General features: G+C 38.0%; 1 protein-coding gene across 1 annotated transcript in view; it reads right to left on the bottom strand.

The window, feature by feature from the left end:
* LOC105266942 (neurexin-1) overlaps positions 1-17,863 on the bottom strand; it is a 98,015-nt gene that overhangs the window by 47,513 nt on the left and 32,639 nt on the right. The window contains exons 3-8 of the mRNA XM_011305456.1: positions 16,562-16,709; positions 10,397-10,540; positions 9,982-10,142; positions 6,372-6,398; positions 1,839-1,997; positions 1,056-1,205 (exon numbers count right to left, since the gene is read on the bottom strand). Of these exons, the coding sequence (XP_011303758.1) occupies positions 1,056-1,205; positions 1,839-1,997; positions 6,372-6,398; positions 9,982-10,142; positions 10,397-10,540; positions 16,562-16,709 (789 nt within the window). The remainder of the gene's footprint in view (positions 1-1,055; positions 1,206-1,838; positions 1,998-6,371; positions 6,399-9,981; positions 10,143-10,396; positions 10,541-16,561; positions 16,710-17,863) is intronic.

Below are 17,863 nucleotides of genomic sequence, written 5' to 3'. Positions count from 1 at the left end.
TACCCTCGACAAAGGTGCTACTCATTTTCGTCGAGATTGTAATTATACGGAGACCAAGGACAAAAATATTTAATAAAAATTCAAAAGGCGATTAATATTTCGGGTAAATCAAGGGTTGGCAGAAAATAAAATTCATCAATCAGTGTGACTTGGAGCAGTGGATCACGGGGGTTGTAAACAGGACTCTATATTGTTTGCGAGATATCCTAGTTCGTCCACTGGGGACTTGGTACCTTGGTCTAACACCCCAAGCCGGTCAATCGGCCCTCGCAATCCCAAAATTACATATCTACCTTTGGGATTAGCGCAATGCACCAATGCACCGACCAAATATGCATGCATATAGGAGGGAAAATTATTGCTTCTGCAATCTAGCGAGGTGCTAGATTCTGGAATTGTATGAAAAAAAAAACATCTCCATCAATATTTTTCTCTTGCCAATAAAATCCTATCGTGGAGCGTATCTTTCGATCAGTGTTAATGCCAGATGTAATGCAATTGAGAAAATGCATTTGCCTAGAAAGGTTGGGGTAGGGATTAATGCGCCTTTGATCAGACAACCGTGAATTCCGATATGCGATTCAATGGGTTTATTACATGTATATAATTTACCAAATAATCAGGCGGAAGAGAAAAGTTATCTCCGAGGTAATATTATCGCTTTCGTTTTAGACAAGTGTTTCGTGAAAATGCAGATAGCTGGTGAGCGTATGGGTTTTGAAGGTAAAAAAAAAATTTCGTATGACGTTCAACTTCTCTAACGTTATTAGAACTAAATGCAATAAAGTAATTGCGTTTTAACACGCAACCGTATACCATGTTCACAAGTCAGGTTCGAAACAGAATATTTCGTAATGCGATAAAAGTTTAATTCGTGAAATACGCGATAGTGATTGCGTCAATTTTAATAATTCAGGTTTAGGTTGCTGAGCAATTAATTTTCATGGTTGAAATGATGGAATGGCATTTGATTGGATCGGTTGACATTTTTTTTATCGCGGTGGGTTAAACTAGGGATGATGGAAGATTGTTATATTGGAAAATTGTCTACTCACGAGATGCGAGTCACGGGTTGTGAAGGTGACGGGATCTGACTTTGGCTCACGACAGTGAAAATCAATTCTGCCCCAGGCAGTCGCTCCTGTGGCGCCGTTTTTCACAGCTTCAATCAACTCCATCTCAACGCCCTCAGCTTTGAACACGACCTGGGGAGAAATAAATTTTAAAAAGATGAGTTCATTTCGTTATCAGCTTAATTGACATTTTTTTTTTGTTGAGTGGGACAGATTTCGAAACACATGTTTCGGATGGAATGAATTCTCACTGAAAATTTTTCATCTTAAAAAAAAAAATAAATGGGACGAAATTTATTCATATGGAATAATGATTGGTAGGATTCATTGGGTTGATATCAACTCCAGTGAATCACCGGACATGAACTATTTTTTATATCGAGAACAGATGACGTCCCCGAAGACAATCCTAACAGCCACCAACGGACCAAGTTATGAAACGGAATTCCATCGTTTGACCCACAATACCCAACAGTATGCTCCATTATCGTCATATTGTCCCTCGCGTGTTTTATTTCTATAGCTTTAGTTTTCTTATTTCCAGTGCACTGGTTCCAGAAACCTCGACACATGTGTCGCTATCGTTTCCGCTTCATGGGTCATAAAGTATCCAGCACGGTTCATTGGTTCTATCACTTCCAGTAGGTGAGCCAAATCCCCAATTATCAGGGAAGATCTTGAGCTCGATCTTGTAGCTATCGTATGAATTATGAAAAATGGCTATTTGGCGGAAATGGCATGTTAGAAATTGGTATGAAGCCTCACCTTGCGCAGACAACCAACGAAATTGGTGATTCCTTTGGCACCTTGTAGTGTTTTTGGATCAGCACCACCACCAACTAACAGCTGTTTACTGGGCAATCGTGTGAATGAACCAGCTGTATGGGCGTGTTCTGCGTAAATACTGTCCACTATCGCTGATAACTGCAAACAAAATGGCAGAGAAACATTTTTTTTATTCATTCCACACAACACTATTCGATTTTTCCATTAAACTACAGACTGATAATAATCTCATTTACTTATTCATTCTACGTCATTGATTATGGAGCAATCGATATTTGCCGAAGCCGGCTGTAAAAAATTCGCGCATGCATTTTGTCCATAAGATTATTCAATTCATCAATGAAGATCTGGGAGTGTTGAGAGGAGAAACAAATAGAATCTCGTGAGCTCAAGTGAATAATTTCCACGGATTGTTTCCAAATCCTCAAAATAGCCCTCAAAACAAATGAAATGAGATTGGAGTTATTCGTTCTGAGAGTTTAAACATCTTCAAGCGAAATACCGTAGAAATGTGCAGTTCTATTGTCTATAGACGGGAAAAGTTGAATATTACTTGAATGAAAGTGATCTCAAGGGGATGAGGTAATAAGGTGGAGTTTTATAGTATACAAGTGGCTCTAAGAGTATTCGTAACGAACTTTCCACTGGAGAGGTAAGATCTTTGGTGGATTTTATTAGACGCCCGTCGAGTAACAGCGATAATGCGGTAAAGAGTGCTCTCTGCACTGCGGCCTTTTATTTGCCGACAAAAAAAAACATCTCAATGATGAATTTGAGGGGAAAAATAACTCGAGACGCCACTTGGCGAACAGCTTTTCTATGTCAACATTCTTACATCCTGTTTTGTTCCACACTAATTTCTTGGTTCTTCACGTCTCATCGTTGTAAGATAAAATGTTTAAAAATTAATCAAAAAAATTTCATGTGGAAGTACTTGAAATAAATATTTTCTCAAAGGTTTCATTCAGGGAGATTCAATTATAAATTACTGGTCAACTGCCGGCGAAATTTCAATTTATTCCCGAGAGCAAAGGAATCGGTTAATAACTGAAAATTGTTTCTTTGTCTGGTGAGTCTGTATTTACGCTGGTGAAAAAAAAGTGGAAAATGACAAGTCGTTGAATGCACGTTTCTAACATTTAATGCAGACAGAATTGTAATTAAAAGTCCCGCCACGAACCAGCCAGTTTACCCCTGAGCAGAGGAAGTCTGGTAGCGACAATTCAGGTTTCAGAGTGAGTACCGATAACAAAAGAGTGTCTGGGTCGCAAAGTTGGGTTGATTGCCTTGATGAAAGATAAAATAACAGAGTAACCGGTGTATGTGTACCTATGTTACTCCAATTATATAATCGATGAGGAATTTATCAAAGAAGAATTGACAGAAAATATTTTTGAAATACGGTACAACGATGAGGTACGAAATTTCCATCTGAAAGATGCTGCGACTTTATTTCTGCTTTGACGATTTCATCCAAAGCATCATATCATTCCCATCCTATTATAGCCCTTAGCTTTGAATAATATGATGCCGTTATTTTTAAAATAAATATTCCCCCGGTGTGAGTGCTTTCACAAGAACTCATGGAAAATCCGATGCTTAACGACAATACCTTCCGAGGATCTGGTGCACTACGTGCTCGTCTGAGTCCCACACCAAGAGTGATTTTAGTGACAAAAACACGTCTTCCTTGTCTCAGAAGATGCAATGAGAGTGGTGCATTTATCAAGAGCCAACGAAAAATTCCGGATGATTTTATCGCCCAACTGAAATGTCACGGGGATTCATCATAGAATTAGAAAGAGACCTGTGGAGTGACTTTTATCGATTGCCTAGGTTATTTCCCTCTGAAGCCTAATTAATTAATGACCTTTCATTCCATCCACAAATGCCAATTTTTCATAGAGTTTCGTGGGTGTAATTAATATCCCCGTATCGGGGAAAAGACTCCTGAGGATTCTAGCTGAATATTTATCATTCTGCTGTTTATTGGAAGGGATTTTAATTTTTATTCTCCGAGCCATTATTATTGGGGATGTACTGCGCTGTCCATTTTGAACTGCACTGATTAACATGCATCTCGGGTACAATAAAGTACGATATTGCACGTTGGAGAGGTTTAATTTGCCTGTATATCCTCGAGTTTCTTACGTGCCGGCAGAATTAATTTGTAATTTCATTAATAACTCAGATATTCTGCTTGTACCCTACGTTTCCGTCTCGAATCATATTTCATAATTTGAGGAATTGAATTAACCGGGGCGAGTGTTGAATTGATCATTTTTCACTATTTGAGAGGAGAAAGAATATTCCGGGGGAATATGGAGCCGTCGGAGCAAAAACAGGAGAGGAGTCGCGTCTTTTCTCCGCCAATTTCACTCGAGCGGAAAAAAAATTGAGGAAAAAAAAAACGTGGTGCATTTCTGTCTCCGTTGACTCATGTGCCTGCAGTTGACTGCATTTAAAGGTTAGGGTACGAAAAAGTGAAATGCAAAACACGATGTGCTCGGTACACAATTCACTTGACCCGCGTTTTCACGTTCTTCTTTCAGAATGAGAGAGGCGTGCAAACGACAGCCCAGAAAGTTCTTTATCATAATTTTCAATGCATTCCCTTGATGACTTCGCGCAAAGAAAATTATGATCGATATATACATTAATCATGTGTTTTGGATGAAAATTATGGGCCGAGGGAGTGCGCGGCGATGAATATTCGCTGAAAATTATGGATCAATTCATAATTTATTATTAAGAAATAAATTTCTTTGTAATAAATTTTTTATTTGATGACACCGATAAGTTGGCAGTACGCGTGAACTTTAATCTGCAGAGCTAAGTGATATTTAATGAGATACACAAAGTACATACCACACGCTGGGCTAAACCACGCTCGTAATGTAGTGTACATACAGACGCAGCTATAGGATATATCACCCAAATCGTCACTAATTTGCCGTATTCCCGGTATTTAGGGATAACACCGGTATTGCGAGGGTACGGGGGCTTCAATGAGCATGATCCATTAATCAAATACAGATTGATGAACATGATTTGACAGTACAAGGCCTCGATAATCCACATTAACGTTTTCGCCATTTTCTCCAGAGCTTCCTATCATTTTTGGATAGAATCTTACTTATTAATTCAAATAAGGAGATATTGATATCGATATTATGCGGCGTATAATTAAAAATTGAATGAATTCTTTTTTTCCTCAGTGAAATAGAATTTACTGTCACTTGAGAAAATAACGAGTAAACTCGCCCGGAAATTTCAATTTATTTGTACCAGTGTATCGGGTAAAATTCTTTGAAGTTTTCTACCGATGATTCACATTCATCACGACGTCTAGTGGAAGTTAGTCTGCAAGTGGAACTTTTCACGATTTATTTTCCCTTTTTTTTTTCTCCTGTCAGAATTCAGAGAAGAGTGTGACTCGCCATGAATAACGAATTCCCAGTGGTATCTGCCTCTGGTAATTCTTGACATTTGAAATCCTGTTGTGAAACCAACTCCACCCGGTGTTCATCCAAGTTTGAATTTTAATCCATAAATTTTGGGAGACCCACCATTGTTTCTTGTAAGTATTTTGTCCGCGGTTTTACATCCATCCCCTAGCCCGGGTGTTGTGACTTCCGACCAAAGCTCCACGTGTGGAATATAATATGGAGGACAAAACGGAAAGATCCTCGGAAAATTGCGTAATATTACAAGACCAAAGAGGAGAAATTCGGAAAATCACACCGAGAACTTTACCATAAAGTTCCTATACCTTTGCATCAACTCGCTTCCTCGTTATCTACCGAAGAATTCGATACAATTTCCATTCGCCAAATTCCCCGAAGACTCTGACGCTAATCGATGCAAATGATGTCTGATTTTCCGAGACCGTGTATTTCTGCACCCCAAGCAATCACAACTCTATAGCCTCTTCCCCCCGACTAGAGAACTTTCTTATTCTCACCCTATTTTACGATTTCACCGGGTGAAAAAGCTTTCCCGCGTAACAGGATCGATAACTAGACACTGGGTATCTTCCTCCAGCAATAATGAGCTCAAGTTTTCCGTTGATGCACTTTCGATGTCTGTCCCTTATCAAATTCAATTACTCGAATGAATACAACGAGAGGGAGAGAGTTGAATTTATTCAATGCTCCAGGGTTATTATTCTTGATACGTTTCTCCCGAGGAAGGCTTATCGCTACACCACCTGGGTAGCTTCGGTGTGTAAAACCGTGGGGCAACTTTTCTAGGAAAGATAAAGCACCGATGCCATTCCAGACCCCACGAGAAGAAGGTGAGACAGAAAATCCTTTTCAAAGAAATGACGATCATTTTTAACAAGATCCATCTTCCTAGCATCAATTCGTCTACAATCTACTCTTCGCTTGTATCCCAACTTCCCTTACCACATATTCGGTACAATAAATGATAGAGCTTTGCATCTTCTGTGCTATGAGAGACTTATTGTCTTCTCTTTCACGTATCAAGTATCATTTTTGATGTACTTACCCTGCAGAATCTCGTGATTGACGATATCTGTAACAGAAATATTTTTCTAGTGAGTTCAACGAGGTAGCTATTGGTACAGAATTTTTTATTTCAACATTTATTTCTATATCGATATAAATGTCGGAGAAATTGGATGCTTAGTTAGCGGGAAGTACTTTATTCAGTAACTAGGTGCCATTATCAGTGGTTTACATTGTCTAGTGAGGTATAACAATGAAATGACGGGGAAACAACCAATTAGAGGTTATTTACGGGGGTTTTCTCAATAACAGGATCGATCATTTGGGACTTGAAGAATTTTCCAACTTCGTTATGAGACTGGGGCTATTGTTGAGGCATTTGCTGCATGGGAAAAATGCAGGGTCGTTAAATAACTTGAGACGATTAAATTTTCCTTTTGTCGAAATTCTCCCTGAAATTAACTCCAGGCATTAATGAAACGAATTTCTCCATTCATAAAATAATGAATAAATATAGCGTAATATGATGTAATATTCACGGGAAATCATAACGAAAATAAAAATGCCCTAATCTGGAAAAGATTCGCCGACCAGATGACATTACCATGCATAGAAATTCAAAATTGAACCCCATGAATTCCCTAGATGGCATTTCATTCCATGGGGTTTAATACGCAATAAAAAATGCACTCATGTCGCGCGATAGCTTCATATTTTGAATTATCAAGGAATCTGCCAACGACTTACATAAAGCGTCATATTCTCGTTATATATTCACGATGTAACGGAGCGCGTAAAGTGGAATATGTGAATTCACAATTTCATGGATATTCAGTACAGTGAAGCAGTGGATGGAGCGGGAAAGAGGTGGATGATGGCATATTCCACGATGGCGAGTATAATCCGTTGGATTACCCGACAGCTTATACCGTATCAATGGCCTATAAGAGCGTGAAAATCCCATCATCTACGAATTACCGGTCAATTTTTACCACTAGGAGCATCCTCAAGACGAAGATAAGTAACTATTCTTATTCGAATGGATCATTCTTCATTCGTAACGGGTTCAATACTCATGTATGTAATTTAATAATGATCGATAACTCTATTAATTCGACGGAGAATCACCTGAAGCGGTGATTTCGACTTAATGAATAATGTAAACGCCGAACATGGATCAGTTGATTAGAACCAATATAGAATGCCGAAATTGATGAATATCGCGCATCCGTGACTCATGACAATGAGTTGTCCGTTTACCATTAATTGAGTCTAGGATAATGTCATCGCAATCAATAGTTCATATTTCATTTTTTCGATGTTGTTGAATATTTTTCTTTTGATCAGCGGAAATTCATGAAAGTCTCAGTAATCCAATGATTTTTTAAAATTTGTTCCAACACATCTGTACGTGTATTATTTGTACAGGAAATAAATTTAGAGTATATGAACAATTGAATAAAAATTCAGCAATAATTTTACCTCATGAGAATGATGAACGGTATCGATTCCCATGATTCGATAATCCAGTGCGAATGGAATTCAGGAAACCCCGTTCCCACAAATTAACGCAGTGGGAATGATATTCGGGAAAATAATTCCGAAATGTGGTCACATTTTAGCATTATATAAATACAGCTGTTGGTATTTACGTTGCAGATGGCACCCAGAACTAAGTCTAATGGAAAATTTAATGAGCCATTACATCACCACACCTACGCAAAATAATAATTCCTCATTTCCGTCCTCCTGTCTGCGTTGTACATGAATATTCATACAGACTATTGTATATTGTTATTTTCTATTGATGCCAATGACTCTGGGGATGAGTTAGATTAGCAACAAAAAAAAAATACTGATTCTATATTATTTTCGGTCTGATTCAAGTTAAGTTGAAAAATGAACGCGCGTCAGGGTCGATTGATACTGCGAATTCCAAACGAAATATGCGGATCCCGCCCTCATTCCGGCCAACTTGACTCGATGAAATATTTTTTTTTTCCTCCACAAGGGATAATCCATCGAGATTGATAGGAGTGAAACATAAGCGTCAAGTTATACCGCTGTTACTAGATGCTGAATAAAGTTTTGGCGCATCACCATCAGTCGCCTGTCTTTTCTTGGAGAAGCAACCGTTGGCGATGTACCACATCTAGAGTTTAGGCGGATAGAATATCGCACCCACCAACTAGGGCTTAGTTTTCACGGTAAACTCACTCACACGCGGATATCTTCCGATCGAATAGATTGAAACTGTCAAACTTTACGGTATCAAGTTTCCCCGAGACTCCCCAAAAACTTTTCACCGCGTAATAGATGCATTTCAAAATCGAGCATGGATATTCATAGAGAACAATGTGTTGCAGTTGCTCAAAAATTTGCGACTAATTATCGAAGATATCGATTATGTATTTGACAAATGATACCTTGTCATTTGTTGGAAACCGGGTGCTCATATTAATCTCGAGTACATCTGAATTACCCTGCACACAGCAAAAATTTAATTTCCGTCTAACTTCACAGAGCATGAAGTTGAGGGCTCCACACCAGTTTCGAAACGAAGTTTAGGGTGCAGATAGAGGCTTGAGGGGGGGCTAAGTACACCACTGGCGTCAGCTCTTGCTTAGCATTCAGAGTGGTTAGCATCGTACTGCGGTGGCTCAAGTCTGTCTTTGAGGTGATTTTCCACGAACTAGGACAATTTTTTTTTAATCTCAAAATTTTGGTCATTACTCCGACTTACAGCTGATATTCAATCTTACTACCCCCAAGAGATATACCTCCCTCATTACCTAACAATTATTACATTTTCGTTCAATGCCATGCCATTAAGCTTCCAGCATTACTCATTCATCAAAGAGCATAGCCCATGTATCCTGATTTTGAGAAAAGTTAACTTTTAATACCGACGTTCGTAAAACCCCTCGAATTAGGAGAACCACTTGATTTTTAATGAACTCCCCCCAACGAGAGACATCGTTTTTCCACGTCAAAGAGGCATACACCAGCCCTTGCTACCAATTTACAAAGTTCTGTGAATTCCCGTGGGTATGCGAAGCGCTCAAGCTGGACAACGGCTCACAAAAAAAAAATTGGCAAAGTGAGTTTTTTCGTACTTCGAGATAAAATGTATATATTTTTAACGTAACACTCGGCTTTGTACTTTCGACTCACCAAGGAGAACTTGATAATAAGGTCGTTGCATTAACGCGGGGGAATGAAATAATGACAGCTAATTTCCGTGATTATTTTTTTCAAAGAGAGAAAAAAAAAACAGAATCCGCATCATACTGTTATGCTTGTTAACAACTATTTAACATTTTAACTGCAGCATGGTGTGACTGGCATGTACTTGGGCATATGTAAGCTGTAGAATAAATTTTGAATGCAATGGACTAACGAGGGGTGGAAGTGTGCAAGTGAGTTTGCTAAGTACATGCCGAGTTATTCAAATGTTGCAGAAGTCTGCGGAGGAAGTCGTCATTATTATTTTCCGTGAAGTAAGTATGCACTCCCACATATAATCAGGAATAAATGATGAACACGCAATGGATCGCCTATGAATTGTTCCTTTAACTCTTACCTGAATTAACTAGATTTCGAATTGCCAACCCATTAACACAGATAAATAAATAATTTGAATGACTCACCTCCTGCACCCTCCTCTGGACGATAATCTTGTGCCACTGGTTGTCATCGAATCTTATTCTCGTGGGTTTGATGTGAAGATCTAGACGACCATTTGCCAATGTCATACTGACAGCGGCTCCACCATCTCTTAATGAAACTGTCAAGTAATCAAGACCTTCGCCTGAAATCCAAAACAATAAAAAATTAATCAATCAATTGAAGAAAAAAATAACAAACAAGAATTTTTAATATTATTTTTTTGCAACTTATCACCGAGAACAAATACCCCACACGAATGCAAAAGCTCTTTTTCATATATTCTAATACTTCAGTAGAAGATTGGTAATTCTTTTCATAGATTTTTAGCCTCGAGGAGCGAAAAACTCTATTGTCTGAAAAACTTTATTGAATTGAATAGTTAAAGATTATTGTTACCAGAATAGAACAGAAGTCCATTGTGTTGCCTCGTCTTGAATTGAAGACTCACGGACTCCTCCATACTGAGAATGGGGTCACCTCTACTGAGCATGACCTTAAGATACTCTGTTCCCTTGAATGACGCTTCCGAAGGTACCTTATCTGCAATAAAAACAGATAAATTACATATCGACGTAAACATTAATATTTTATATCGCTATACACCACAAACTTTACAAGAATATCTATAAAATTGGGGAACAAAAGATTGGATACGATTTAGCCTCGATCGTAGGGGCCATCATGTACCTCGTTCTCCATCACTCAATACGAAGAGAAATTTTCCAGTAAAAATTACGAAATAATTCACGTGATCCGTCCCTTTGTCGGAGCGTAATTTGAATCTTTCTTTTTGGTAATTTTTATTCAACCTTTTCTCTCCGTGTTATCAAATAATAGCTAAATCCAATTATCTCTAGAAGCAATGGAAGCACCTGCTACTGTCATTATTTTCCTTGTCAACACAAAATACACGAGGGAAACTAGCGTCTCTAGAAATTTACCTATCCACCATATAAATATCGATTCTCGTTCGATGGAATGAGTGATTTTTTGTTTCGATAGGAAAAAAAGAGAGACGAAATCGAGTCTCGTTGAATAATTGAATGTGCCTTCTTTTGGTGTATTTCACCACGATGTCTTCAGGTCTCTCACCAGAGACTTGCCAGACTTTGAAAAAAAAAAGCAAGCGTATAATGCAGGGAGGGAAGAAGTATAGAAAACTTGTGCGGACGATATACTTTCTCGCTTGGGTGAACAGGTAGAACTTGGTGGAACTATGTTTAAGTACGACCCTACATATAGATGAAGGAGAATCTTGAAAAATGGATTTCAAGTGGGACACCCTTGGAACATTGATTAAAATTTTTCAAATATCTTGTTCACAGCTTCCTCATTAATTATTCGTACAGTAGATCGTATGCCATGAAAAATTTATATCTGATTTTTAAATTTGATATCTGATTGTTATTTTTGGAAGGAAAAAAAGTTGTCGATTTTACAAGCGCCAGTTAACATTCCCCATTACCCAGAGAGATGAACAATAAAAAGTATTAAAAAACGAAGATAAAATAGCGAGTACGTTGAACTTAAATTTAACTTATATACAAAGAAAATCCCCCATTCATTCAACAACGAAACATAAATATTCAGATGGATGCGTATCTTCGAATGTCGACAACCGTAGAGGCTTAACTCGAAAGCTCACTCTTCCTTGGTAGTTAATGTAATAGAAAAGTACACAGTGAGTCTGCAATATAGATATTATCAGAGATGTTTCTCTGAGTGTAGCAAAGGAAAATTCTTGAGTATTAATGTTGAATTACGGTCGATTTAAAGTCTCGGTTCTCATTTAACGTAACTGGAGAAGAAATTCCGTGGAATTTTCGTTATCTGAGTGAGCGCTGGACAAATGAGAATGTGGCAATTTTTTCATTTCACTCGACTGCAGAAACATGAACGGACAATTGTCGAATAAAGGCTGTTACTCATCTGTGAAAAGGACGGGTCGATCTTAATGAACCCTATCATCGCCCATTAATCTAAAGTCAGACTTGAGCATTACAATCAGAGGTCCTCCATTTGGATAATAAGCGAGCTACCGCAGATTGCACTTTCCAACATTTCTATTAACTCAGTCCTCGGTTATATACTCTCTCAAGTTGAAGGCTTGTGTTCCTTGCCGCCGCTCTTAATTAACCCTTCCTAATTATATCAAACCGAGCTTTTTGCTTTATCCATTGAACCAATGGATCGCAGTTTATGCGCAAGTTGGCTGGCAACTGGTAATGCAATTACCGGCGAGTGAAGAAGATAATCTTGAAGGAATTATAAAGATTTAATGTGATGCTAAAAAGGTGTATTGCATTGGGGTGAGTGAGGGCTTAAGAAAAGTTTGGCTTGAGTCAAATTCTATCCTGTTCTGAATAAATATCCTATTTTTCGATTGAACCAATCCTGAACCTCGATATGTTCGACTGCTCTGGCACGTCTATTTTAGAAATGAAATTTGCCTTGCAGCCTCGAAACAGCTCAAGCCACACCAATCGGGTCACTCCAATGTAACTCGAAAGAAATAGTGTTTGTAGAATTGTCGGTAGTTTCTCAGGTTTATCTTGAGCAACAACTTCTTAGCAGTGGTGACAGCTGTATGCTTGTGGCCTTAGCTCGAAAAGAAGAAAAAGTAAGTGACGAAGGATGTTTGGTTCTGTGTTATTGGTGTGTCGGGTTATATTACTAGGTCGGTGACAATCGTATGGAGCTTAATGTCGTAAGTCGTTGGTGTAAACGACTAGCGCCGAACGTGAAAATGGATGGTAAGGGATGGGGTTGAATCGTATACCCTATATCTCCCAGTGACTACAAGATAGCGCACCATTTCTTCCGGCGGTTTTTAGAAATCTTTCTTTTACTTTTTCCCATTGGTATGGCACTTGGGTGACGACATACCTCCTGTGATACTTACATATTCCCAGTAAATATGAAGTCTCTTGAATTCCGTATCATATCTTTTTATGCTAACCATTTGGAGATAAGTTTGCGCTCCAAATTCAACTTCCATTAACCTCACGTCTGACTATCGCTTGTGTCGACGTGTATTCCAAGACTTTAGATGTTATACCGAGTTGTGGATGATATAGTTATATTTGACCCACTCGTGTCATCGACTTATTGCCATCTTTCTTCAACCGTCGCGTGTTGCTCGATAGAATAATACGCGCACCGATAGATCGTGGAATTGTGGAAAATGTGCGACTAGGGACAAACACGAATGCCACTGAAAATAACACCGGGGGAAAAATAAGAATGGCAAAGAGAGGGAAAAACAGGTGGAGTTAACCCAGTTCTCAGTGGATTTACCCGGAGTGGATTTTTTTTTTTTATTCTCTCGGTAGTATATCGGGCCGGAATCTTATTGAACTCTAACAAGAATCGTTTGATGGCTGAGAAAAATGGTCCGACGGGCATTTTATCATTGCCTGAGCTATTCAGCTTCTCGATACTAAAAATCCCTCTAAATCGCGGGGGATTAGATTTATTTTATATCGGATCGATGCCATGACTCAAGTCAGACTCGAATAAATGCGAATTCGGATATTATGACAGATGATTCAAGTTTGCGTAATTATTTAATCCATATCGATTCGACTTGAATTCGTTCATGTGTGTATCGTGTGTCAATTCATTGGTGTCAGGAGCGTGAAAAAAATATATTAAAATTTAGATGAAAAGAATGAAGGATTAAGATCACGTATTTTCGTCGTCTTCTCTTCACACTTGACGTTGCTCTAGGAAATTTTTGCGAAGATTGGCGGGCGAGTGCATGACTGTCGTTCGACCAATGTTATTACGTTCGATCGCTTTCAACAGTGCGGTCTATAACATCTGTCAAAGTCTATATAACATCATTCCTCTATATATGTATGTATATATAGAGAGACGGCGAGATGCTAGGAAATGTCTGGCAGCATTTCCCTCCAAGGAAAACCTGTCCTGACGCCTTACCCCATCCTTCTTCATTCCATAATGCCTCTCTACACATCTATTTTGTATACTTTGGTGGAAAAAGATGGAAAAAATGAGAGAAAAAAATGAGAGGGTAGACGGTTGAGATTATAGATAGGGTTCTTTCATTCGTATCAGACGTTCTTTCAACTGTCATATTCGGGGGAGAATTGGATGGTAACGCTGGATGCCTCAACGATTTCTACTAAAGGAGAATTTTTCCAATAACCTCACTGTGACAGAATGAAATATTAAGTGAGGCAATTCAGCGATCTTGTTCCTTTTTATATTGTGATGAGCAAAAATATTTCTACCTCACATCTACGGACTTTCACACCAAAAAAAAAAGTACTTCAACCAGTACCAGTACCAAATGTTACTTGCGAGAAAAGTTGACTTGTGGAAAATTTTTTCAAATACTTGGTACCGGGTGCAAGTACTTTTTCTACCGATAAAAAGCCACTGCTTTCTTTTAATGCACATGGAAAAAAAAACCAACCTAGCAACTACGAGGTATGCTACGTACGGTGGTTGCCTGCGATTTATGATTATTATATCTACTGATAAAAAATTAATTTAAGGGAATTGATGGTTTTATTTCACTCCATGAGTTTTCATTCAATTGTTTTTTTTTTTAATTGAATAAAACTTAGTGTTCAACTCACTGTATTCCCAGGACTGGTTATCTCCAGCACCTGCCGTAGGTAGCACTGTGCTCCATGCCTCTATGAAAATCAATGGACGAGAAAGAAAGTAAAGAAACACAAGAGAATAATGAGAGATGATTGAAATTATATTGAAATGATTATTCAAATAGAGAAGTTGAATGATTTTCCAGTACTCCAATTGATTGAGCCGAATATTCAACATTCATACAATATTTACATAAATGTTGTGACGTTTTATAGGATTTCTATTTAAAATAGCCATTCATGCAAATTCTCTATTGAATGAGTAATGAATCTGTGATATCTCTGCTAAAACCCATGATATTCTCCGATTAAAACCGTAAATCTGTCAATTATTCAGAATTAATTTCACTCTTTCATTTGGAAATATTAATGAAATCGTTCCGACTAATCAATAATATGAATATCGAGGAATAGTCATTTGAAAAATATTAAATTGTCCTTCCTAAAAATGATATTTCCGAGGCTTTAAAAATGCAACTGGTTCCCGATCTCGTCGTAGATATGTATTGCTCCATATATTTTTTACACGAGTACATATGATGAATCCTCATCACCGAGCCCCGGAGGTTTATCGATACAGTTTATTAGGTCACAGTCCTCTCAAGATAACCCTATAAGAACACAGAATATACCATCGAGGAATTGGGACACACAATCTCCCATTATACCGTCAATATTCCCAAGTCTCAAGCCCTTGGTATATTTTATATAGAGGTGGATTATACCGAGAATAAAACTTTGCTATCCGTCAAATTATATTTTACCCAGATAAATTTTTTAATATAGCCGTGAGTACTCTCCATTATTATATTCATGAGGACTTTATCAGCAGTTGAAAACATCTTGACGAGTAATAGGAGAGGACTTCTCCATTCCAATCGCTTCCATTCATATTTCAATTGCTGCGAATACCGATAGTTTAATTGACATTCTTCACAAATTGGATTGGGATATCAAAGAAAATATAAATTAAACCCCAAGTCAAAAGGGGTGTATTCCTTTGTTATAAAGAATAGAATTTTCTCCAGTGGAAAATCATCCGAGAGGAAAAAATATGAATCAGAGAATGAAAAGGAATGAGGAGCAAAATGTCAGTGGATAAAAACAGGTGGAAAAATGAAAGCAGCGAAACGATCCATCAAGACGACACTTGACGATAGCATCGTCAGCTCAATGCCCGGAGTTATCGTCTCGGGGTGATGATAAAACAAAAAAAAAGCCGCGGATACCCTGTGGATTTTGATTCAAGCTCCAAATAATAGAAACCCAATGGAATTCTCGTAGGAATTCCATTGAAATCAATTGTAATTCAAAATTTTCCAACTGAAAATAAATTCTGAGAATAAAATGATACGTCCTAGAGTGATAAAATGAAGAGACCAGCGAAGAGCAATACCACTGGGTGAAAAGTAATTGGTACTCTCAAAAAAACCGAGTTGAAATATAAAAAAACGATAGAACGCAAGAAAAAAAAAAGGCAAAGTAGTGAAATAAAAGGTTAATCCCTCGGTGGAATTGGCGTGATTCCCAAATTAATCCCACGAATGGTAGGAGAGAATGAACTGTACACTCCGACAAACGAAAGAGTTGGAAGAAAAATAAAATAAAATTTTAAAGCGAAATTCCGTAATACTCCATACCGGGGAGAATTTCCAGGGTTTATAATCTTGGTAACCGGTTATCAGTGAATTCTCCGAAAATCTCCCGAGTTCGCGGAAAGCACATTTGGCGCTGTAAAATTTTACTTCCGAGCTAGAGACGTCAGATGCTAGCCGTTGAAGAGAAAACTGAAAATTTCTCTTTATGAATTTCAGGTGGTGATTTCAGAGAGGGAGAACTTTCCTTGCGTTGAGTTGGGTAAATAAAAGTCTTGGAATAGCAAAATGGTCCATTGAATTGGAGTAAAGGGAGGGGGAGAAGGACTAACCTTTTTCGCAGAATTCACCCTCGTAGTCTCCAGTGCGACATTCGCAGATTGGACCGGTATCTGTGGAAATGCAAATTCCACCGTGTTGGCATGGATCTCGCGTTTCACATGCGTCTGTCGTATTTGATGCGATCATGTTTCGTATGCTCTGCAATAAGAAAAATTTAATACGTTGAGTTAGAAAAAATATTGTGTATACTGAGAATTGAGAAGTGAATCAATTTTTAAATTGATATCCCTTTTAAATTAATTTTAAATTACGGAAAACTTTGTAGTGTATTATTATTATTAGGAATGAGTATTCAGCACTCAATGATTTTTTTGCGACAATCATGTTTACAATCTCTTCTACGTCAGTGTGTCATTCACGGAAAGGGAATGAACGTACATTAAAAATTGACGGGCGTCATAAAATACATTTTCCTAGAATATGACGAAATTATGGCATCGCATGTGACAAAATTCTCCGCACAGTGTAATTTCATTTCGCTCCCTTCTACTGTTTTTTCCAGAAAAATTCAAACGCTTGGCAACTTGCCTCACCCAAAGGGCAATTCCATCTGTTTTTTTTACGGCACGTTTCTGATAAATGAACCATTCCGTACGTTTCCTATTTTTTTTACTCTGAAAATTCAGGGACGTTACTTTTTCAGATGCCCGAGAAACCCAATTCATTGTAAAATATTTTTTATTCCGGTTTTATGGTGAAATCATGTGTCTCATCGGTATCCACACAATTCGCCGATCCCCGGAAACATGGAAAGCTATAATAGAGTGACCTCTTGACCGAAGTGAAAACATTCTCAGGAAAATGTATTCCATGCTTTTCGGTGGTATGCATCCGAACCAATACAAAATAGCTGAAAGCATCCGAAATTTCAGAGTGCAGAACAAATTCAACTCAGCACATTCATAACTTTGAGGTAAAAAATTTCCAATTGGCAACTTCAAAAATCAAAAGGATATTTTCCATAAAAAAGTCCAAAATAAATTATTGGCTTGTCCATTACGTTGTGGCGTCAATAAAAGATGAAAATAGAAGAAAAAAAAATGAGTCTGGCAAAGTCATCAGCGCGAATGGAGAAAATTAAAAAAGAAAAAGCGTGTTCCCGATTAATTCTTCATCAGCTGCGCAAAGCCCTTAGAACTCCTCGGATCTCATTTTTATTTCACCAAAAGCGAAATGAACTCCATGCCCCCGATACCGAGTGAAATATTTTTATCCATGTAGTATCCGTTTTTCATTCTCCAGTCAATATATAACGAATTCAGTGCATATAGTTCTTGGAATTTCCGCGGCCA

The sequence above is a fragment of the Fopius arisanus genome, unplaced genomic scaffold, assembly GCF_000806365.1.
Source record: "Fopius arisanus strain USDA-PBARC FA_bdor unplaced genomic scaffold, ASM80636v1 scaffold00042, whole genome shotgun sequence".
NCBI classification, from domain to species: domain Eukaryota; kingdom Metazoa; phylum Arthropoda; class Insecta; order Hymenoptera; family Braconidae; genus Fopius; species Fopius arisanus.
Note: the sequence above shows the minus strand (reverse complement) of the source record. Positions and strands in the feature narration are given on the sequence as shown.